Genomic DNA, 24,095 nt, shown 5'->3' on the forward strand with positions numbered 1-24,095 from the left:
TCCATTCCCTAGTGACCCCATCCTTTCGGTCCCCATGCCCTGGGGTCCCACCTCCACTCAGGCTTGTCACCCACAGTGCCGCCATTCCCTGGTGTCCATATTCCCCAAGTCCCCGTGTCCCTATGCCCCGAGTCCCGTCCCTCTCGGTTGTGACCCTCAGTGTCCCCGTGTCCCGTCCCTCTCGGTTGTGACCCTCAGTGTCCCCGTGCCCCGCGTCCCGTCTCTCTCGGTTGTGACCCTCAGTGTCCCCGTGCCCCGCGTCCCGTCCCTCTCGGTTGTGACCCTCAGTGTCCCCGTGCCCCGCGTCCCGTCCCTCTCGGTTGTGACCCTCAGTGTCCCCGTGCCCCGCGTCCCGTCCCTCTCGGTTGTGACCCTCAGTGTCCCCGTGCCCCGTCCCTCACGGTTGTCACACGCGGGGTGACAGAAGCACCGCCCACAAGGGGCGTGGCGCTGCGCGCGCTCTGACGTCACGCGGCGCTGCCATGGCAACGGCCCGTCACGTTGTCCGGTCCATGCGGGCGGGGCGGAGCCGCTCCCGCCCCAGCAGCGCCATGGCGGCGGCTCGGTGACACCGCGCTCCGCGGCCGCCCGGACACCGCAGGTACCTCCGCCCGGGGGATGTCCCCGCGGCCGGGCTCTGCCGCCGGGCGGCTCTGCCCGTACCCCGCGGCTCCGCGCGGCCGCCCCAGGGCGGTGCCCGGTCGCCCCGGGGCTCCCCTCGCCGCGCCGGGGCCGGGGAGCCTCGGCCGGGCGGGGCCGCGTGGGGCCGCGGGCCGCGCTTTCCGGCGCGGCAGCAGCGCCGACCGCTCCTGCGGGACTGCGGGCGGGCGGGAGGCTTCAGTGCGCTTCTCGCCTGGGCCGTGGAGCCCGGGGACGGGCTCGGGCTCACCGGTCCCGGGGAGTGTCCCGGGGAGGTCCCGGTGCCGCGTCCGGCGCTGCCCCCGCGGGGCCGCCCGGGAGCGCCGCGCCCGCCCCGCCCCTTGGGCGGCCCCATCCGCGGCGCCGGGGGGGGCATGGGCGGCACCACCGCAGCGCCGGGGGGGGCGGCAGGAGGCAGGCAGGGCTCGGGCGGCGCCGCCGGCAGCGGCCCCAGCGCCGAGAGACCCCGGCAGGTGAAGCCCCGGCAGGGAGAGCCCCGCGGCAGAGGGGCCGGGGAGGGCGCGGTCCCGGGGTCCGCCGAGAGCGGCGGGACGGGCGGGCGGCATCACCCTGCGCCGTCCCGCCCGCCCCGGAGCGCGGGCGCCTCGCTCGGGCTCCGCGGGGAAGGGAGGGGCCGGGGCCGGGCCGCGGAGCGTCCCCCGAGGTGGCGCCGGGGACGGAGGGAAGGAGAGGCTCGGTACCCCGGGCTGGGAGGTGAGGAGCGGGCGGGGCGGGGGCAGCGACCCCCGGTGCCGCCGGGTCCGGCTCGGCGGCGGTGACACGCCGGGGGTGCGGGGCGGCGCGGGTCCCTCCGGCCGGGGAGGAGCTGCTGGGGCCGGGGACAGCCCGGGCGGGCAGTGCCGGCCGGGGCACGGGCAGGGCACGGCGCTCCGGCCAGCCCGGCAGCATCGGCTGGAGCCGCCCCGGGTGCAGCGTGCGCGGCGAGCGGCGGCTCCCGGGCTGGGGAAGGGCTGGGGACGCTCCGCGCTCGGGTCTGTGCCTCCCTAGAGCAGCCCAGCCCGCGCTCGGGTCTGTGCCTCCCTAGAGCAGCCCAAACCGCGTTCGGGTCTGTGCCTCCCTAGAGCAGCCCAGCCCGCGTTCGGGTCTGTGCCTCCCTAGAGCAGCCCAGCCCGCGCTCGGGTCTGTGCCTCCCTAGAGCAGCCCAGCCCGCGCTCGGGTCTGTGCCTCCCTAGAGCAGCCCAGCCCGCGCTCGGGTCTGTGCCTCCCTAGAGCAGCCCAGCCCGCGCTCGGGTCTGTGCCTCCCTAGAGCAGCCCAAACCGCGTTCGGGTCTGTGCCTCCCTAGAGCAGCCCAAACCGCGTTCGGGTCTGTGCCTCCCTAGAGCAGCCCAGCCCGCGTTCGGGTCTGTGTCTCCCTAGAGCAGCCCAGCCCGCGCTCGGGTCTGTGCCTCCCTAGAGCAGCCCAAACCGCGTTCGGGTCTCAGCGTTCCGTAAATCGGCTTCGTGGCGGGGGGCTGTGACTCGCATGCCTTGCGTGACTGCTGTGGCAAAGGTGAGTCGGAAGGTGCTTCCTGTCTTTAGGAAAAGTGCAAAGTCATTAGGTGCTTTTTGTGTCATACTTTGTAGGTATTGCTCGTTTCCCCATCCAGATTTATTTTAAATCTGCTTTTTCAGTTTTGCACTTGTTGCTGAGACTATAATCTTCTTTAATTTTTAGTTTGATTTCTGTTGGAAATTATGAAAAGCATCCAAATTGCTACCAACTATAGATGTGGTAGACTAGTTTGTGCTGTAATATTATCTGAACTAATGCAAAATAAGCCTCTGATCCGTTCCCTCCTGTTAATTAGACAGTTGAGAATGTTGTCTTTTATTAGGCTGGTTATTGTAGCTTGGAAAGTACATGATTTTCCAGGATGGTTTTCAGTTCTGAAATAGAAGCAGGGTAAGTCTCAAAGCTAAGTATGAGCTGAGGAAAAAAGTGCTTAATTTAATTAAGTATAATCAGTTTCTGAAGCAACAGAAGTAGAGGAGTAGATGCTCCTCTGCTGGGTGGGGAATACTGGGGAAGGAAGGGGAAAGAATGGCAAAATGGTGCAGAGAGAGGAGACAGGTACCAGCCTGTAAAACCTGCTGTAAAAGCACGGGAAGAGATGAAAACTGTTCCGTAGGAATGGCAGGGACATGAGTCTGCAAAGTCATGCGAGTGTTCAGAGGAAAACCTGAAGCTGCTTCCTGACTTCTGTTAGAAATATGGGAAGTGATGTCAAAGATGGTCACTACCCTGGCAGTGAAGTGTCAGCTGCAGGAGATGCAGTTGCTGGTTGGAGCTGGGGGAAGTCTGAAGCTGTGCTAACAGGAATAATAACTATATCAACAAATTAAGATGAAACAAACCACATGACAAGCACACACTGTCCTGAAAGTCTCTTAATGGGATGGGAATCTTCAGTGGGTTTTTTGCAGTGTTTGTTTGTGATTTCAAAGCATGATAGCTGTGGTGAAGTTAATTTGTGCTTCCAAAGAACAGACTGATGTTATCTTGGAAGAAGGGGGCTAGGGAAATGAGGGAGGTTGGAAGTGTATGGATGTGTCTTGCTGTGTGTCTGCTCTGGCAGACTATATTTTGAATTATTGTTTCTCTAAAATGAGCAGTTTTCACAGTGGATAATGTAGATGGGTTGTACAGATTTAATAGGTTTCACTTTCCTGAGTGCTTGGAAAGTTGGTCTTGATTAACTGCTCAGGTAATTTAAATCTTAAATAAAAAATTGTTGGCTGCAGATGTCGTGTGTTATATTTATGTTGGATAATGAAAGTTTCAACTGTATTTCCATGTTGCTTAGTTGAGGACTAATGCATCTTGTGTTTAATTTGTCCAAGTATTTTAATTTTCAGTTTTCTAAAGAAAAATATCGGACTCAAAAACCTCACTAGAAAACTTTGCAAAAATATTTTTGAACACGGAATTGTGTAGTTCTCTCCTGAAGCATTATGAAAAATGGCACAAAATTTATGAATATAAGATTTTGAAGGTGAATAAGAATTGCAAATTAAAAAAATCCCAGTATCTAGAGGTGATCTTCTTCGATTACTCTTCTTTTCTGCCAGAGTCTTTAATTTATGACTATTGTGTTACTGAAGATAGTAATTTATATTTTTTTGTATCTCAAAAGTGACTTTGAAATGTCTTATCAAACTAGTAAGAAATTCAGAATCTCTGAGCTTGACGTGCAGTGCATGCTCCTGGAAGGTAAATACTTTGAGACAGTGATAATGCAGTGATTGTGTTTTGTACTTAGCACTGTCTGGAAATATCAATGCTCAGATTAATGCAGCTCCCAAGTGCCTGGAACCGGCTGTTCAGAAAGTATGCACAGTATTGCTAATCAAGAAAACATTTTCTAAGTTCCACCAGATTTTTTCTCTATTCTAATTGGATGCAAACCTGTCACTTCATTTTCGGAAGAGTGTAATTAAATTTAGTTGTTATTGTTTTGTTCTTGTATGAAACTTCTGTGTTTTGCAACCCAGTGTTTTGTAATAGAATTTACATGAAAGATCTGGAACAGAACTACAACAAATGCTCCTGAAAAACACAGAATGCGTGCTGTTCTCTCGAGGCTGTGCTTTGGTACCTGATCTTGGTGCAGAGGGATTCATGGAGCTTTCGGGATAACAGGAGCAGGGCTGCCCTGAGCTGCAGCTTTAAATAAAGGATGGCACTGCTCAGCCACGGGGTCTTGTCTTCAGCAGTGTTGGAGCAGCAGAGCTGCTTTACAGAGAGCCTGAGCCAAAAGAGCAAGAGGGAAACTTGGGGATGCTTGGAGTGAATGTCAGCTGGGATGGCACCAGTGACACTGGCAGGTAGATCACTGCGAGTTGCTGGAGTTACTGTGCCAGAGAGAGCTGGGCTGAGGGTTTATGAAAGCCAGAATTAACCTCTGCAGATGGACAGTGGCTGGCAAATACTTAGGCAGTCCGTTGAAGATGGTTTCATTTCCTTTAAGGTGTCTGGGCTTCCAAAAGTTTGTGAAATGCTGACATGCACTAAGCCAGGTTTTGATTCAGTTACTGTAACTCTTGCAATCTCTTGCCTTCCAAAAGGGCTTAAACTGGAAAGAAGGGGAAAGATGGAAGTGCCTGATTGTATTATAGAGCAAAAAGCACTCTAAAGTGCCACCTATTACATAAAATGAGTTCTTTGGGGCAAAACAGGTTTGACAATTTGCAGGAGCTATTTTCTCCCTCCTTCTTACATTAGATCTCAGACAAATATTAATAATATGGATTTTCAGTGTAAGCCAACTGTTTGAGTCATTGTGAATACCAGTGTTTTGAAACATTAAAAAAGCTGAGTAATGTTAACATTGAAATTATTTTATAAGGTTTTAATTTTCAAATGGGGTGGGGAGGAGAACAAAATGAAATCATAAAATCAATCCCAGGATTGAATGTGCTTCTTAAATGAGATTGGTCTCAGAGCTGCTTTCAGTGACTGTCCTGGCAGCTTTACAAGAATAAATCACCTCATTGCACTCAGCAGTGGGAACTCTTGGACCTGCCTGATTTGTTTTCATCATGCAGGCATTAATTCAGGTGGTCAGCATCCAGTCTAGCACAGAGCATCCAAGCAGTTTCAGGATAACCTGATGATTTAATACTTGTTGGATTGTTTTTTGTTCATGGTTTTCCTGATATATATATATGTATAGTAATTATTTCTAACAAACTGCACTTGTGTAATTTTATGTTTATATATTGAAATGCAGTTTGTGGTTGTATTTGTGTGCATTTGAAGTCTTGCATTAAAATTAAAGATGCTCTTTTATGATCTTTTATGTTGTTGAAACGTGATACTTAAAATTGGTCTGTTTAAAAGAAATATTTGATCTGAGTATTTTTCTGGTGACCCTTTGTGTCATAATTGGTTGCTTTAGGTGACTGTTCATACAGAACAGTTTTATTCCTAGCTTGGAAAAGGGAGACATTTTTCTTCTTTCAGTTCTTGATTTAAGTTGAGTTGTTACTGAGCTGAAAAAAGTATTCAGACTCTTTGTATAGATGTTATGCTTGTCAAAATGCGATTTCACACACTAAATTTAGTGTGTACCTAATGATTTTGATCAGTGTTGATTTGACTTAAAGATTTTGATAGTGCAATGTAATGTCACGGTACTAAAAACTAGTAAATTGGAGTACACTGGGTTTTAGGTAGTTAAATTCTATAAAAGAGAATTCTGGGGGGAGTTTTCTCTCCCCCCAGAAGGTATGAATTGGGTTTAGGACGTTGTCTTTGTCCTGTGTTGCTGTTGAGGAGGCAGACTGGAGCCCTTCCCTTTGCTTGTGCGCGGTGCTGATGGAAAGATGAAGTTTTGCTATAATCTCAACATTAGGCACGATAAAGCAGAGTTGAAAAAGCAGCACAGCAAAGTTAACATGACAGCGTTAAGTCCAGATGCCCTAGAATTTAAAGAAATTAATCATGACGTTAGTACCATTTTCCTTCCATTGAATGGTAGGAAGGACACAGCAGGGGGGTTGGGTGCTCCTGACAATCTCAGGGACAAGAGCAGTGGTCCACAGGGAAGTGTTACAGCTTTTTATAGGACACTGAAAAAATGCCAGTTTTCAGTCTCGCTGACACTTGTTGGACAAGAAACTTCTTAGTTGCTTCAAGTTCAAGTACCTTTAATCAAGGTGTCTAAACACAAAATTAATTGAAAGTATGGAGAATGAGATGGCCCTGAAATAAAACTGTGGTTTTGGTGCTACAAACACAAGCTTAGTTTCTAAGATAGGCACCAGAAGAGGGGAAACTCCTCTTTTGTCTTGGAAACATCCTTAAAGAGGGAGCTGGATTATTTATTTATTTTTATACAGCAAAATAAAAATAAAATTCTAGTCCAGAGTGAATGTCCTGTAAAGGAATATTTGATGGTGTGAGTGCTTCACTGCAGTTGCCCACACTCCAGGAAAAAGCAGCGAATTTGGAAGGTCAGGTAGCTGGAGATGGGAAGTGATTAATGCTTTTTTTTTTTTCCTCCTCATCTGTTAGACGTTCTTAAAAACGCAGATAGATGGCCATCAAAAGCCAAACATGCACTTTGAGAAGGGATGGAGTGAAGAAAGTTGACTTTTCCTGGTGGTGCTGCTTCAGAAGCTCAAGGAATTCTCTGTTCTCAATCTCTACAGAAACCTCATGGCCCTGAATGGTAGAGCTCTGATAACTGTGACAGGATGAGCTGAAAGGCCAACAGCCTTAGCAAACAGTTGAATTGCTGCAGAGTTTCAGAGCTGTGCCTGTGTTTGCCTTTTCATTGAGTCAGGTATCTCTGTGCTTGGCATGGAGCTGCTGGCAGCAGGAGCTCAAGAATCTTTAGCCACTTTTACCAGTCTGTCAGTCACCATTGCTGGGAAAAACTCGAGTGGTGGAATGCGTATCTCAGACATGAAACCCAGAAGGCTTCCAGGAGCAGTGTCTGCTCTGTGGTGAGGGCTAGAACAGGTGGATTTAGCTGAGCTGCTGACCTGGCTGACCGTGGCTGAGACATGGAGGGAGCATTTACAGCAACAGAAGTTCCAGTGGCTTGGAAAGACGCTTGAGCAAAGCAGGCTCTGGAGCCTTGGGCTCTCTCCTGTCCATGGTGCCTGACTCATTATTCCTGTCTATAACCTTAGGCTTTGTCTCCAGAGGGGGATTCTGCTGTTATAACCTAGTGAGCATCATCTGTTCATAAAAGAGTTTTCATGTGAAAAATCTGAAAATATGCAAAAAGTTGTGCTTTGCAGAAGACTACTACAGGTGGGAATCAATATTGTACTTCTTTGGAGCAGCAGTTTGTTTCTCTTTTATCCTTTTCTGTTGGAAACTTAATCTAGGGCCATTTTCTTTCCAGGCAGATAGGTAATTTCTGACTTTGGACCAGTTAAAAATTACTCCTACAAAGACAGCCTTTGTGTTGAGAAGCCTGCAAATGTGGAGATAATTAGGAACACAGTGCTACTGATTTCCTTAACTTCTTTCTTCAGTATTGGATGTTGTATCTTCTTTAGTAAGTGACTGTTTGAAAACAGACATTACTGCTTGAAAAACATCAAAAGCAATTCCAAGGAGTGTAGATTAGGTATATCAGTCTCATCACAGGTGGTACCAGAAGTGGCTACACAGCCCATGTGCTCTTAATCCTATATTTGCCTTTGCAGTAATAGGGGTGACAAAACAGTACATAGGGTTTTTACTTCCTAGCATTGGATTTCTGATCATTCTGTAGTGTGAGGTTTTTGGTAGATATTTTTGAAGTATATGCATCTCATATAAATGTGAATCTTAAACATTTTTTTTTTTTTTTTAGAAAAGCCTACTAAGGAAGCCTGAACTCTAGTCTGGAGGAGAACTTAATTTTCATGGCTTCAAATCATAAGTAATTGACCAGAAATGTATTGTGAGCCGAAAGCAAAATTAAAATGAGACCTGAGGGCAGTAGTTTTATCTGACCTTTGGATAAGTGGTATTGAGAAAAGCTCAAATGTTTATGTTGCCTTGCTCTGCAGTGAAAGGGTGCAGCTGTAGTCTGTGTTCAGCTGTGTGGGGATGAGCAGCACATAATGCCTCGCTGTGACTGTGGTACCAAGGGAGTGCCTGTGGTGCTGGATGGGGAGGAGGGAAGGGGCTGGGGAGCATGGATCCATCAAATGCATGGCTTCTCCCAAGCTGATGGCACATCTGAAAGGATATAGTGTGTGTGTGTGTAACTGGTACTGCTGGGCTTTCTGCTCCTCAGGAGAGTGAGAATGCTCCCCTTGCAAAAACTGTCAGCCAGAAATTATAGCAGGCAAGTGAGCAGTCATCCGAGATGAATGGAGGCACTTTTCCTGTAGACACTATAGTTTCTCTTAATGTGTATCTTCTCCGTTGACTTTAAACCTCACATTTTCTGTGTGCTTGGTGCTTTTGATGCATGCTGTGCAGTCTGCTCACTGTCAGATAACAGGAGGCTGCTTCAGTAATCTTTTGTGCCTGTAGGTGCCAGACCAGATTTTATATGCATAGCACTGCATGGCTCTACATGATGCCACTTCAGTAAATACCAATGCATTAGCCCCTAAAAAAAAATCCAAAGTCGAACTTGCTTAGAGATGGATTTAAATGTAAATGAGGGTCTTTCAGAATGGCTTTGACTTGTCACTCTGCTGTACACTTTTCCTGCTAAAATGTTAAAATGGCTTTTGGGTACGGCTGGATATTTGAAGAGACAAAAGCCCTCAGCTGGCTCCATATGTGTGTCCACCTGTCTGTCCCCAAGGAAGAAATTGGACTGGAACCATCTCCGTCTTCTTACCTAGGGTTATATCTTTCTGCTTCATTAAGATCTTTCTTACCATTTCTTACATGTTTTGAATTGCTAAACCTATAATAATTTGTTCAGTGATGGAGTGTCCTGAGGTCTGTGAACCAAGTTTTTACTGAGGAATCATTATTATAGTCACTAAAGACAAGATCATTTGAATTTCACATTTAGTTCTGTTTGCAGGGAGTGTGATAAAAATAAATCTGTGCTTATGTACCAAAACATTTTGACCTGGAAACGAACATAATGAATATAAGATGCAAGAATGTTAATTTTGGAAAAATCTGTGTTGGACTGTGAAATATTCATGACTAAAAAATTCCTTCCTTCCTGTGCTTTTCTCTCAGCCTTATGCTTAACACTGAATTTCTTGAGGCTTTTTTTATTCCTACATCTAGTTTGTGTGGGTTAAGAAGAGTAAGGCCTCTCTGTATATGTTTTATGAATGTACTTGGCTTAGACTTCAGCTGGGTCTTAGAAATAAACTCTCATATCTCTGAGCTTAAGAAACCAGTGTCATGAGCTGTCAGCCAAATGAAGGATAACAGTCTCAAGTCAGCGATTTTTTTTTTTTACTGGTAAACTTAAGAATCACTTCACTTCGATTTCTAAACTGATTTCCTTTGTCTGTTTTGCGACTGCTGTCAACAAGGTCAGTGTTTGTTGGTCTGTTTGTCCTCCATGGAAACCGTCATCAAACCAGTCACCAAAACCACCATGGGCCGTGCCCTGGCGTGCTGGGGCTGGTCCCGTGGAACCACAAGAGTGGTTTAGGTTGGAAGGGGACCTTGAAGATGGCCCAGTTCCAGCCTGGCCCGTGTGGGTTCCCTCTCTGAGCCAAGTGATGGCTTTGAGATGCAGCAGCACCTCAGGATGTGCTGGAGCTGCTGCTCCCTCTGCCCCCCTCTGGCTTAAAAACACTCCAGGGTGATGTTCACAGTGCTCAAGTCTGAAGGCAAATGCAGAGGTTTCATTCTGTTCATAACTCCAAGTAGTTCTTGTGGTATATAGAAGTGTTTTGATGTGGCAGGCTTTATTTCAAAGGCCTGTTAAAATCCCTGGCTGAGTGTGTTTAAAATGGCACATATTTCTGCTCTTCATGATGACTGGGTCTGAGGTGTTTTGGGGAAGGGAGGGAGGAGCAATATTTTTTGCCTTGAAACTGCTGGTGCCACCCGGCTGGTGGGTGGGGTTGTGTTCCTGGTGTGACTGCTGAGGGCATGTGAGCACACCAAGAGGCGAGACTTGAATCCCACTCATCTCGCTTTGCTGGAGTCTCTCTTGTGACCTCCCCATTCCAGCTGTCCATGCAGTTTTTGAACACACACATCCATTGGTGCCGTAGAATTGGGGATGGTATCTCTTAGAGGAATGGGTGTTTAAGAAAGTTCTGCTCATACCCTTCCTCTCGAGAGGCGTTGGTTGATTATTTCCTGTTTTTGTACCAAAGCTATAATGGAGACATATCACTTTAAAACACTTCCAAAATGTGCAGAAGTACAACAATAGCACTGACCTCAGCGAGCGAGGTCACACCCAGGCTGCTTCCTGTTTTCTTCTTGGGGAGACCAGAGGCCCTGAGCATGGGAGAGCTCTCCTTTGCATCTGCCTGGGGATCGGAAATCTGAGTGGCAATTAATTCCTTCTGACAAAATGAACATATAAAAATCTTAAGGAAAAGAGTCACTTAGGATTTCCAGGCTTATTTTCTCAATTGTAACTTTTTTTTTTTTTTTTTTTGAGCATATAACCATGATTTTCTTACTTAACTGGTGTGTGTAAGATGTTCTGCAGTTAGTGCACTTCTAAAAAAATAAATTAAAGATAAAGAAAGGAGTGGCATACACTGAAGAGGTTTGAGAGGAGAGGTAAAGACCAAGGTACACAATGGGGCAATTGTAGCCCTTACATACTGTTATTTCAACTTATCCCAGCATTATTCTTCTGGGATTCAAGTATTAGTTGACCAATATAAAAGCTCTTTGCTTTGTTGTCTTTGTTCATTGATGCAGTACTACTACAAGTCAGAACAAAGAAGGCTTGGGAGAATGGATAGCTGGAAAGGTCTTTGAGAAACAAAGGAGAGGCAGCATAGGGCCCAGGTATAGTAAAAAAAAAAGCCATTAAATGTTTCATTTTCCTTAGTGGAGAGCTGAGTGTATGTGTGGTTCTCAAACAGCTCTACCATAGGAAATACATTATGTAAAATTCCACCTCAAATAGTTGCTATATATGAAGGTATGTAACTGCAGCACAGCATTAATGCATTTACTTTAAATTACTGTTGTGCAGGCAGAGATTTCACTTGATGTAAGGCTTTGTCCAAGGTTGTAGATTCTGAATATGTCAAATCCATTCTCTTCAGGCTGTAAAAGATAGAACCTCTTTTTGTTCTTCTCTATTCATGGCTTTGGGGAGACATAAATGACTGGGCAAAGCTGCCAAAGTCTTGTTTAATGTCACTAAATGAAGCAATGGTTTATCAAAATCTTCTCTGGCACATCCTGAGTGTGTGAAGTGTTGGTCTGTGTGTGCTGGCAGGGCTCAGCTCCCATTGTCCACAGCCTGAGTGTCTGAGTTACCAGTGCATCTCCCTTGAGAGAGCTGGAGTATTTCTCGGTGTCTTTCCCCTATATTTAGTGAAGTGCTATAGTTAGCATTCCTTATGTGTAGCCACCTGGGTGATCACTAGTAGGGATGCTCACATGAAAGCCGTGTGGAACCTCTTTTCTCCTCCTGTCTGTTGATCACTTGGAGATCTTGCTGCATGGGAGTTGAAAACCTGAGGTTGATACATGTAGCACTTATTTCAGTTCTAAAGGGCTGATTTTTTGATACAAAATGAAATTCTTACTTAAATAACTGTCTGATAGCTCTTAAGAATCCCATCAAACAGACTGTTCTTTCTGCAGCTCCTTTAATCTCTATATATTTGGTACGGAAATAGCAAACCTTTGTTGTGGGGAGGGGCATATTTACACTTCTCTAGTAACTCTTGCAGAGAAAATTGTGTTTTTCCAGCCACAAGGTTTTGAGTCCACAGGTTGCAGAGAGAGTACTTTGGAGACAAGACCCTGGGGTAATTTGTCACTGCCTGCCTGTATAATGAAGAATTAAACTCTTAGCAAATGATGCTCCTACTGAATCAGGAATAGTGTAAGGAGTAATTTATCTGTGGAGTGCTCAAGCCTGGCAGTGGCTTTCTTGGCACTAGATATACTGTGGAATCTGACTTAGTTAATACGTTGCCCTGGGAGGCACTTTATTTTGGTATCAGTAAATTCACTTGTACAAGTCTGCTGAGGAGAAATTGCACTGAGTGCAGTGCAGCCTACAGAGGACTGAGGGCAGGGATGTGCCTCCCTGGCCACAGCGAGCCACTGCTGCTTCTGATGGAGCCATCTCGTGTCCTTGGCTCCATTTCCTGCTGGTTTGGGTGTCCTGGAGTGGAACCTCAGCTACCAAAGGTGCTGAAAGGTTCTTCCCTGTCCTGTTGCTCTTCCCCTGCAGGCCTCAGCAGGGGAACTGTTCATAGTTCGTGGTGCACATCATGAGTTGTATTTGGAGAGAGGCATCTGACCTTTCATCAGAGGTGCTGCCTCTGAGTGCTGAAAAGCAGATACCATGAGTATTCTGCATCTGAGCAAACTCAGAATATTTTTTCTCTGATTCAGCATTTTTTAAAACCGTGAATAAGTCAGGCAAGTAGACATCACGTTACCCCCAGTCTCCTGAGATGGCAGGAGGAATCCTCCCTCACTGTTTTTGCCTGTACCAGAGCTGGTGGCTTTGCTGTGTACATGACCAAGCATGATACAGTTGGGCTCCTGGGGAAATTCATATTTGGAATAAAGATTTTTCCAGGCTGTGAAGCTGCACTCCTTCCAGGCTGTAATATTTTGATCTTGGAGGGGAGAGTGAAGAGGCATCGTGTCCTTTGTAACCCAGTATGGGTTGGTGATGAATCCACTGAGGTTTTCAGTAATTTGTATGTGGAAAAGTCTGCAACACAGTGATCACCTCTGTTTTTGGCAATCCTTGTATGCCCTGCCAAAGCAGTCCCAGCATTTAATCTGGTAAAACCAGAGTTGTTTACCTGATGTCTGGTAGCACACTTCAAGGTTGTGGTGGTGTCTTGCTTCTCTGCAGTGAGGACAGGTTTGTAGGATGCAGCCTCTGCTTTGCCAGCGCTGCCAAGCATCTCAGTTCTTTGTTCTTCTGTGCTTCACTGCTCACTGGTAGGCTTAGAAACAATATTATAGCGAGTTAATCTGGTCTGGGTAGTGGTCTTTGCACAGAACTCTCTTTAACCATACTGCTGGAGCATCAGAAGTATTAAAGCAGACACAGATGCATCCACAAGTTCCAAGCATGTGCTTATCTTCCTGTGTTGGAGTTGTGAGTCTGATGACATGGGTAAGATGTTCCCACAGGAGTTTGACAGGAGTTCAGAGATGCTGCTTGCAGAGTTAGTATGAATCTGGAAATGCATCCGTGAGAGCTTCCTCCCTACCCACTCAATTCCTGTAGCTTCCTGTGGGCACATGAAAATAGTGCTTGAAAAAAAAGTAAAAATCCCAAGTGGAAGCATCTTTCTCCCAGTTCTGCTAAATACTTAATGTGGGGGATGATCTGAACACACAGGCCTTTGCCTTGGGAGCTGCTGCCAGGCAGTGCAACACTGTTGGATACGCTTCAATTTAATAGTTGAACTGCACTTCGTTTGTTTACTGTAGTATCTTGGTGTTTATACATAGCTTAGTATCTCAGAGTTAGTTGTTCAAATGCTGTGTCCTGGAAAGGAGCTTCAATGCTTAAAGCTAGAGTGAACCAGTTCTGAAGTGAGCCTGGGTTTTGTGGAAGTGTGTGCTGGTTTGAAGGCAGCTGTCAGCTCATGGAGGTGTAGCTTGACCTTGAAGCACTGACACATTTCTACTGAGCAGTAATGCTTAAGGCTTTGCAGGTTTAGAACATGCTGCTGCTGCTAGGGCTTTTCCACTGCTAAAAGTTTCTTTCAAAAATATGAAGGATCGTTATCCTTTTATTCGCTTCAGAATTATTTTTAAACTAAAGACATGTGGGTGAGTGAGAAGGCTTCTGGAGTTTATCCGTGTAGGAACTTGGAGAAGTGTGACACAGTTTAAAGTTGTGAAGTTTAACAGCTGTGCAGCTGCTGGTGCAGCTTGGTGCAGAAATGGCATTAGTGGTGAACAGTGCTGATACGAGTGACATTAATTAACATTAACTTTATGTGCAGAATTGCCACTGATGGTCTTTGAATGCCAGTGCAGTGCTACAGCCCATTCTCATATCTCACAGCTTTACCTATGAATAGAAAAATACCCTAACTTTAGCTGCTTGTGACTGGCCATGCGTGCTTCCAGTTGTGAATAATGTCACTTTCTTTATGATCAGTAATTCTCTGTGAGAATTTGAAGTGACTGTCTGCAGCACTGAAGTGTGTGGCACATCACAGGGCAGAAGCTGACTTCCCTTCTCAGAAAATTGGAGATACATCAACTTCCCTGCTAGGAATCTTCATCTCCTGTTAAAAATAGCACACAAGACTAGTAAGCATTGGCAGGCAGCATGGCTGGCTGGCTTTAGACCTTGGAGACCATTGTATTGTCTGTGGTACCTTTGAGTAGGTTCTGGAATATAAAGGGGAAATCATGCTGAAAAGGTTAATTTGGCACTGTCAGAACTGAAAGTGGGGCTATGTTTCATAGAGGTGTCCCCATTAAAGGCATTAAGGTTGTAATTAAACTTCATAGCCTCTAAAGGTATGTGATTAATGTGTGTGCTAAAGTCATGTTTTTAATGCTTAATCTTTAGAATTGGACACCAGTGTTGATGGCTTGTATGTTATGCCTGCTGTGCATTCAGCAGTGTTAAATACTCTGGGCTGCTGAAAAAGGAGCACAGCAGGAAATGGAGAAGTCTCCTTGAGAATTCCCATATGAATTACAACATCTTTGTAGCTGAACAGAGCACAGGTTTAAGGAAGGGAAATGTGTGAACCTCGCAGTTTGCTTACATGTAGCTGGAAATGCTCGTTGGAGCTGAGTCACCATCCCTCTTACTGATGAGGGTGTATTTTGATTTGGAGATGATCCAACTTACTGTATGTTTGTGAGTTGGTTCTGAAATGGACTTGCAGTGGTACCTGTGGGAAGCACAGAGATTGGGAGGTAGATGGATAGTTAGTGAAGATACTTTTCTTCTTGAGAAGCAGTAAACTTTGTGCCTCTCAAACACTTGTATAAACTGTTAGTCCAACGATGATTATTTTATTACCAATTGCTTTGAACCAAAAGTTCTCACTCTTTTAAATCTATGCGTGTGGTGTTTTATAGAAGGAAAAATCCTTTCCAGAGTCAGTCTTTTAGAGCAATCACTACTGAACTGCAGAGATCCAATAGCCAGACCAAATGAAGGGATTTCCCCAGAGGTCTGCAACTTACCAGACACACTGTGACCTTTTTTTCTCTGTTTTTTGGCCATTTTTCAGTGGACTAAATAGGAAACATAGACTAACGTTTTGAATAGGTTCTTCTTCCTGCTTCTTTTCCTTCCTTCCTCAATTTTCATTTTGTGAGCAGTAGTCTGACTTGTCTGTCTTCTACAAGCTAGAAGTGTTTTGGCTTTTTATATAATGTCATGGGACCACCATCATCACCTTTCTGGTGTGCTTTTTCTGTCATGAAAAAATTACCAATAAGTGCCTGGCTTGCGTGTGAGCAATTTACTGATGTTGCTTTCACTGCAAGGATTTTGAAGTCTCTGTGTGTGTGAATAGACTTAAGAGGTCTCTAGTGGTGTTTGACTGCACTGCTGGGCTGGGGATGAAAAACCTGAAAATTGATCTGAGGAAACTTTGTTCAACACACTGAAAAAAAATCAAACGCAAAAATCTGATTTGAAAAAAACCTTACTAACCTGAAAGTGTGCCTGCATGTGCTCTTCCTGTTAATTGATCTCTTTGTGAAGTTTCAGATGATGACTGCTTTAGGGGAGCTGAGGGTTGTGTCAGCACAAGGATGCTTTTAGGGAGGGTTTGGTTTTTGCTATCCCTTCTCACTCTCTGGGTGCTTTTGAAATTAAAAGATCGTTGTGTTTTGCCTGAAAAAAAAAAGATAAAAAAAGTGGAGATAATTTGTTATTTCAGCTGTAGTCAAGGATTCAAAAATTTCATCTTTAATTAAAACCAAGTGTGCCCTGGATGTCCTGTGCAAGGTGCCTGTGTCACAGCCCTGCTGAGCCCGGGGTAAATGCTGGGGACACCTGCAGCCTCTGCTCTGTGTTGCCATCCTGGGGTACAGACCAACAGAGATTTCTGGGCAGGGGAGCAGGAGCTGCTACAAAACAGGTTTATAAAGTACAGTGGGTGGTTCTGTTGACAGTTGCTGTTATATTTAAAATAGACTTCACTTAATTCTGCTTCTCGTGGTAATTCAGGAATTGAAATCACTTAGGCCTTGCCCAGTTCATTGACACGGTGTACTAAAGGGAACGTCTGTTTGGAAGCCTTTCTAAAAGCAGAATAAAAATAAATACATGCACAGATTCTTAGGTTTTTTTGTTATGTTTTTTAAAGAGGAGAAAAATAACTTTCAGTATCTCTTTCTTCCCTCTTGTTGGCAGGTTTTCTTCGCCAGTGGAGTGTGAGAAACAGAGGCTGAGGAAGATGAGTGAGCTGGAGCAGTTACGGCAGGAGGCAGAGCAGCTGCGAAACCAAATCAGAGTAAGAATTGTGAATTATTTTCCATGATAAAGCTCCTCCTTTATGGGAACAAACTGTAAAGATCTTCTCCTTTATGGGAACAAACTGTAAAGATCTATCAGTTGTTCCTGTTTAACTTGTGCAGAGCTTAAAATATTTTGAGAATATTTGAGTAAAAATCATAAAAGCCATTGGTATAATGAAGTAAATATGTAATATTTCTTGAACAAAATGTTTTATTTCCTGTTGAAGTTTGCTGAGTTTTGGTGCTAGGGGTGTATGTGTTTCTGCAAGTTTTATGTTCTGGGTTTTTAGAAACAGAAGGGAGCAGCAAACTTCTAGAACCTAGGCAGGACAAGTTTGGCTTAAGGGTCTTAGAAGAGCTTGGTCCTGGGCTAAAAGTGACACCTGAGGTTAAAGCAGGGAGAGTGAGAGAGCAGCCTTCCAGAGTGGATGTCCTTGCTATAAGCACTGTTTCTTGGCTTTCTGTTGAGTTTATTTTTATTAAATGCTGATGCCCCCATACAAGCTATTTTTTTTGCTGTATTCACTCAGTGAAAATAAACCAAGTATGAGCTGTCATGCCCAAAGGTAGTTTTCCAGGAATCTTCTGCAAGGTGCATTTATATGTCAGCGATGCAGTTTTCAGTCAAGTGTAATAAGGATCTTCAAAGTCTGTTTATTTTTCATCAAAATTTTCAAAGCATGAAGCATTCATAGATCTGATTTGTAGGGGAATGGCTTATTTGCAAAGATTCCTATCAGTGAAGAGTACAGGTTTCTTGGAGTATGTTGCATGCACAGAGGCTTTTTTTAGCATGGCTTGTGCTGGCAGCAGTTGCTGTGTGCTGTCTCCTGTGAGGTGTGAGGCTGCTGGGTGGTGTCAGCCATGTGTGAACACTCTTGGTGTGTCAGGGCTGTGCTGGGGCAGATGCTGCTCATTCAGAGCCATCCAAGGATGCCTCTGTGTCCTGTTCCCACTTCACCCACTGTGGAAAGACAAGGTGGGGATCAGGCAGTGCTGTGGCACTGTGCCCCTTCCACCAGCTCTGTAGAGGATACAAATAATTTTTAGCTTAAAATACTATTTTTTTTTTGTTCCAATTGAAGCTTTATTACAGAATTACACCGCTAAAAGGGGTGCATAATTCTTCAGTTCTTCTGAAGAAGAAGTTGTGAAGTTCTGTTCTGAATTCTGAAGTTCTGAATTCTTCAGTTCTTCTGAAGTTCTTCTCTGCATGCTGTGTAAAGACTTTATCATGATGTTATGTTGAGGGGAGCCAGTTAAGTCTTTGTTCAGTCTTGGTAATCAGTGAGTCTGGCTTCATGCAAAGCTGTGGGAAGAAAGAGCTACCAGGCAAGTTAGAGGGCTTCGACTGTGCTGCAGGAACATTTGCTTATTTTTTAAATTTTGGAGCACAGAAATCTGATGGACTCTTGGGTAATGGCTCCATTTTGTGGCTTTAGGTCGATTTAACATTTCCTTTGTAACTCTACCACTCAAACTTGTCACTGGATCTATCAGCTGTAGCTGAGTAACCATGGCTCTCTTGCCTTTGGAGTCCCTTGGCTCAGCAGTGGCAGTTGGTGATTGCCTCTTGGCATCCCAGTGCAGGCTTGGATACCTTGTCTTCCCAAAAACTCACTTCCTCTCAAACCATGGCACTTGTGCTTCCTTCAGATTAGCAGGCAATTAAAAATGCTCCTGCTGGTTTAATGTCCATGGAACTTTCTGACCAAATTCCACCTAATATTTGTAGAGATGACTACTTACCTTGCTTATTAAATTATTGCACAGTTTTTGTTTGGGATGGGTAAGAGGATAGATACAGGATCTGAAAAATGAGGGGTTTTAAGTGTCAGGTATATCTACTGGGCTGGTTATTTTCAGGAATTATATTTGATGCACTCCTAAAAAAGAGATGAGGTCACTAACTGCATTTTATGTTTTATGTATAGCTACCATTTTTCTGTCTTAGTTGTTGACAGCTAAAGGGTTGGGTTGTTGGGTTTTGTCTGTTATTTCCTCTAACAACATAATCACAGAAAATCAGCTTTATGCCTAGAAGTGAGGTCCAGCTGAGATTGTACCTGACAGTGTCCTAAGGTGTAGAAACTGCAGTGCAGAGTTGTTGATTCCCCAATGGACTTCAGTCTGCAATATTTTTAAAGTGTTTCATGACTATCAATTTGATTTTTGCACTGTCTAGGTGACGTGGACACCTGTGTCTCCCCATGCAGCTGGAGCTCTGGTCTGTGCACAGACAATGCCCAGCCTGAGGCTGCAGGAATCTGCAGTGCAGGAAGTTGGAAAACTGAGCAGTGAATTGTCAGATATCTGTCAGATGGCTGATGGTAGAAGTTAGTTCCTAGTTGTGTCTGTAGTGAAGTTCCCATGTGATGCGTGTGTCCTCACTGTGAGAACTCAAATTGAGGATAAGGGTTTTTAGAAGTGTTGCTTACTTGGCACAGTGTCATTCCAACCAGAAATTTTGGACAAATAACTCTGTATTTAAAAAAATGCAGGTAGTTGAGGGGAAAAACTGCAACCTGAAGTGTGTGCTAGGAAATTCTGGGGGCTGCACACTGATCATGCAGTTAGATATTTCTCACAAATTCTGCATTGTCTTGCTGCATGAACTGAGAAAAATCTGCAATTACATAAAGGAGCTTTTTTATGTTTTGACACTAATAATTATGTTACAGTGGTGCATATGTAGAAATACAGTTTCAAGGTAAGAATTAAAACAGCCTGTTGAAACTCTCCTTTTCCTGCAGTTTTGCCAATTGTATGGCAAGTATTAGCCTCAAATATAGGGGTTGCTAATAGCTCGCTCCTAAAGAGCAAAAATTGTTTGTTTCATTCAGACTGCATTCAGAATTCATTTTATGTTGAACATTTTCAACTATTTCAGGACAATCAAACAGTAGTGATTTAAAATCCAGTGTGTTTCTTCCTGTGGATGTAATAAGTCCTGAGTGCTAAGGGATTTGCTGCTCTGGTATTTTAAACCCCTCCTGATTCCAGACGTCAACATTTTATAAATATTTCTACAGTTCAGACATTATAAAAATAAGTTGAGATGACTTAATCCACTCTCAGGCTTGCTTTTTGGGAGGAGAGCTATAAAGGGTGGTCAAAATAAACATGCACTTAAGAAATGTTAAAGTTGCAATGTCAAGTAACTCTCAAGCAAGAGCTTGAAAAAACTTGGAAGATCCCAGCATGGTCGTGTTGAGGCAGTTCCAAAATGTGCAAGCAAATGTTTCTGTTCCTGCTCTCAAGGGGCAGACTGAACAATCTGCACAGACTGAACTTTGGAGGGACACACAAAGTGCAGGTGAAGAGGCAGCATCGTTTTTGGGTGGCTGCTTCGCTGGTTGCACAAGGTGGAGACATTTCAGGAGTTGAGAGGGTTCTGTGGCTGCTCCTGCTGACGGTTTTAACTTCAGTTTGTGCTGCACAGCTCCTGCCCAACCTCAAGGCAGTTGAAGCCATTTTGTCAGGAGGTGCTGGCCATGCCTGTGTGTGTGTCCTGGGAAGGGGCCCTGAGCTGCAGGAGAGCAGTGCGGTCACAGCTGTGACTGCAGCCAGGTCTTGCACAATCCCTGTTGCAGGGGAGGCTCAGTGGAGCTCACCTGTGCCAGGGGCTCAATCTGGGTCTGAATTACACAGGTGAAAGTCGAGTCTGTTTTCTAGGTCAGGTTGAATCATATGCAGGAAGCAAGTCCTGTGTCCATAGAGTCTGAGATAAGGAAAAAGCCATGGAGTGTCTGTGGAGATCTGGGCACCGCCCATTCCATGAAATGGTTGAGGGTGTCACTGGGCCATTTTTTCCCTGCAATTTGTGTCAAGTACATCACAACTAAGCTTTTTAATCCTGCTCTGTCCTGGTCTGTCCTGCTCCTGGGATCCTGCCTGCTGGTTTTCACCCTGCCTCTCCCCACGAGCAGGAGGGTTAATTTGGGCGAGAGCCTCGTGTGGCACAGAGCTTGCTAATCCTGTGTAATATGTGGTTGCTTTTCCAGGTGGATCAGTTCTTCCCTTGTGCTCAGCACACCCTGAGCAAGCACATCCACCCCAGGGAAGGAGTACAGGGAAAAGGGTAGGCACTGGGACTTCAGGATGGCTCCAAATGCCTTTGAATCCCATAGTCTGTAGAAAGGGAGATTCAAAGGCTGCTGGGGCATGGCCTTTCTTAAGTCCCTCTTCCTCCACTACCCCTCGTTGTGTGCCATTGCTTTTTAGATTCCTTGCACCATTAAACAGATTAGGGTGACAGAAGGAATATTGGCATGTCAGTTGGTGGTGGTGTGTGGCTTTGAGTGTGTTGAAATTTAGCTCAGGAGTTACTTTTCCTTTAGACCCTCTCAGCTGATGCTCACTGTTGCCTTTCCAATTCAACTTGTTGCATTTTTTGTTTCAGGATGCCAGGAAAGCCTGTAGTGACACAACTCTTGCTCAGGTATGTTCCTGTTCTTTGTGTAGGCTATTTCTTGAGAGATAAAACAATAAAAATATCAGTTTGTGACTCTAGCATGTTCCTGTTCAGTAACTGAAAGAAAAAAGTGAAAGAAGCCTTTTGAAATGTACAGTGTGTTTGTGCAGTTTTAAATAACTGTATAAAGCCCCACCAAAAAACCCAAATAAACAAAACAGCAAAAAAATCCAACCAGTCAAAACCCCCCCACTATCTTAATGGATCCTGCTTCCAGTTTACCTTTTAAGTAGAGTATGTTTATTGTGTTAAATATATTTAGAAATACTTAAATAAACATATTTTAGAGGTCTTTTGGAAACAGAATTATTTTGCATATGAAGTGCTGCCATGCTTTAAAAAGTAACAGTGTAGTGAATACTGGAGCATTTTCTTTCATTGGATCAAATTGAAAACTTTGAGATTTAGTAATCTGAAATAGTTTTAGGATAATGTACAAGTATTTTAAAAGAGCTTCCTGAAGTTTCATTGTAGCCACTGTGAAGTGTGTTACGTCTCTGTAAAATCTGTTTGTGTTGGTGTTGCTGGGTGTACACCAGTATCCTATTTTTTAATGGTTTTTGTTGTGTGCCAAGATAGATAATATTCTATCAAAGTTCAAATGTATTTTTGTTATCTCGTGCGTTAAAAATAGTTTCCAGTATCTCAGGGGTTTGGTTTATTTTCAGATCACAACAAGTCTGGACTCCGTGGGTCGGATCCAAATGCGAACTCGGCGCACGCTCAGAGGTCACTTAGCCAAAATCTATGCCATGCACTGGGGATCCGACTCCAGGTGTGTCCAGGGAGCCTGGGAAGGGCTGGGGGTGCCCCTGGCACCTTCAGATTAACGTCAGGCCCTGGGGGCCTCATGGAGTGCAGTTGGTGCCCTTGCAGGGGATCACAGACCAGCACTGGTGGGGGGTCAGAGAAGAGATACTTGGCCTGTTCTTGCCATAGGAATTTTGCTTTCTCCTTCTTTCAGTTTTAACTTAAGGTTTTGAGTCTATCAAAGCAAGAGAGAGTATGTGATGAGGCATATTTTTTGGAATGTTGGATATTGTGCTTTCCAAAATGTTGGATAATTATGTAACTTCTGTGGTAGGAATTTAAAAACTTTACTGACACATTTTTATTTCATTGAAAAAAATACCCTTTTGGACATTATGGGGAAAAGTAACTTAGAGTTTTGCTGCCTTTAGAGCAGCTGATGGTGAGGTGTAAACACTGCCTCATGGTCTGCTCTGTATTGTGTCCTCCAGAGAGGAACTCATCTAGAATCTCTTCTCAAGATTTATTTTTGCCTAAATTCCTTATTTGCTTCTGTGTAACTGTGTAGTTATATGAATAACGAAAGCAATCGTGGAGAGAGTTCATAAAATGTGTTTTTAGTGAGTTGTGCACTTGTGTTCATTTTCAATGATGAGTCCCCATGGGATTCCTCAGGTGGTATGGAGATCTAGATCTTTGCAGACTTTTTCCAACAAATGCACCCCATCAATAAAAAGGAAAAAGCAGAGGGTAATAGAGAAATTATGAAACTTCTGAATCACTTAATAATCATGCATAATGTATGTCTATTTTGAGATTTTTTTGTTTGTTTTCCATTAACATATTTTATTTTGTGTTCATATCTAGGCTACTAGTCAGTGCTTCTCAAGATGGAAAATTAATTATTTGGGATAGTTATACAACAAATAAGGTAGTTATTTACAATCCTTATCAATAATTCATGTGTAAGTTGTGTGTTTGAGTGTTTGTCTGTCTTTTACCGTGGTTGCAAGTCAAAAATCAAAAGTAGTCTTTCTCACTCAGACAATCTCTTTTTGTTCCTTTCATGGCTGGGTGAGCACGAGTGATGTGTTGCAGATTGTGTCTCTGAAGCAAAAGTTAATTACATGATAACATGTACCATTTTCACTCTTGCTTGCCTAGTGCAGTAGCCGTAGCTCTCTGCTTGTGTGGTGTTGCTTCTGAAACTAACTTGATTTTGAATTACAGAAATACACAACCTCAGAATTTACAAGAGTGCTTTGGGTTTGAGGGCAGAGGAAGGAGAAGGAAGAAAAACAGCTGTTAGGGAAGAGCTTAGGTAGTGTGGAGTGGAGCTGTGCTTCTGTAAACCATGCAGTCTCCATGGGGACAGCCGGCCTGTCTGACAACCTGTAGTTTAAAGATGTAAAAAAGTTGGACAGAGAAATCTTAACTAGAATAAACAAAGCTTGTAAATGTTTTAAGTTTACCATAGCTTTGCTATGAAATAACATACTGAAGATCTGTAAATGTGCCCTGCAGATACTGCTGGTATCTGTCCCCCAGGAGCAGTGGGTGTGTAAGATGCAGTGAGCTGGATGGAGTCTGTTGTAATCGCAGATGCCGGTGCTGGGGGTGCCCCGTGGCCCTGGTGTCTGTGTGCTCTGACCCAGGGCTGTGTCTCTGCAGATGCACGCCATCCCCCTGAGGTCCTCCTGGGTGATGACCTGTGCCTACGCTCCCTCGGGCAACTACGTGGCCTGCGGAGGCCTGGACAACATCTGCTCCATCTACAACCTGAAAACCAGGGAGGGCAACGTGCGAGTGAGCCGCGAGCTGCCGGGGCACACAGGTCAGCTCCTGCTGCCCTGCTGGGTTACTGCCCCGGGGGAGCAGCCCTGCCTCGGGCAGGCAGTGCCTGTGCTCTGCGTGTGCGGGAGAGCTTGGGTGCTGTTCCTGCATTTTACCCTGCAGTCATTACTCCTGGGTCAGACCCTTACACAACTGTTTTGTTTTTAGGATACTTGTCCTGTTGTCGCTTCCTAGATGACAACCAAATTGTCACTAGCTCAGGAGACACCACTTGGTGAGTTTTTGAGCTCTGTTGGCCTTCCCCCACCCCCTCTTTCTTCCTTTTTTTTTTTTTTTTTTCTCTCCAGTGCCTTAATTTGTATTTAAAATTTGAACTCTGA

The 24,095-nt window shown here is 44.8% G+C and overlaps 1 protein-coding gene across 4 annotated transcripts in view; it reads left to right on the forward strand.

Moving 5' to 3' along the window:
• The first annotated feature begins 463 nt into the window (after positions 1 to 463).
• GNB4 (G protein subunit beta 4) overlaps positions 464 to 24,095 on the forward strand; it is a 31,231-nt gene continuing 7,599 nt past the window's right edge. The window contains exons 1-7 of one of the 4 annotated variants that reach the window (XM_038145268.1): positions 464 to 601; positions 16,594 to 16,693; positions 21,100 to 21,138; positions 21,840 to 21,946; positions 22,789 to 22,852; positions 23,593 to 23,755; positions 23,923 to 23,989. In XM_038145268.1, the coding sequence (XP_038001196.1) occupies positions 16,637 to 16,693; positions 21,100 to 21,138; positions 21,840 to 21,946; positions 22,789 to 22,852; positions 23,593 to 23,755; positions 23,923 to 23,989 (497 nt within the window). In that variant the 5' untranslated portion in view covers positions 464 to 601; positions 16,594 to 16,636. The other 3 variants (XM_038145266.1, XM_038145269.1, XM_038145270.1) reach the window with 3 other exon arrangements.

The sequence above is a fragment of the Motacilla alba genome, chromosome 9, assembly GCF_015832195.1.
Source record: "Motacilla alba alba isolate MOTALB_02 chromosome 9, Motacilla_alba_V1.0_pri, whole genome shotgun sequence".
NCBI lineage: Eukaryota > Metazoa > Chordata > Aves > Passeriformes > Motacillidae > Motacilla > Motacilla alba.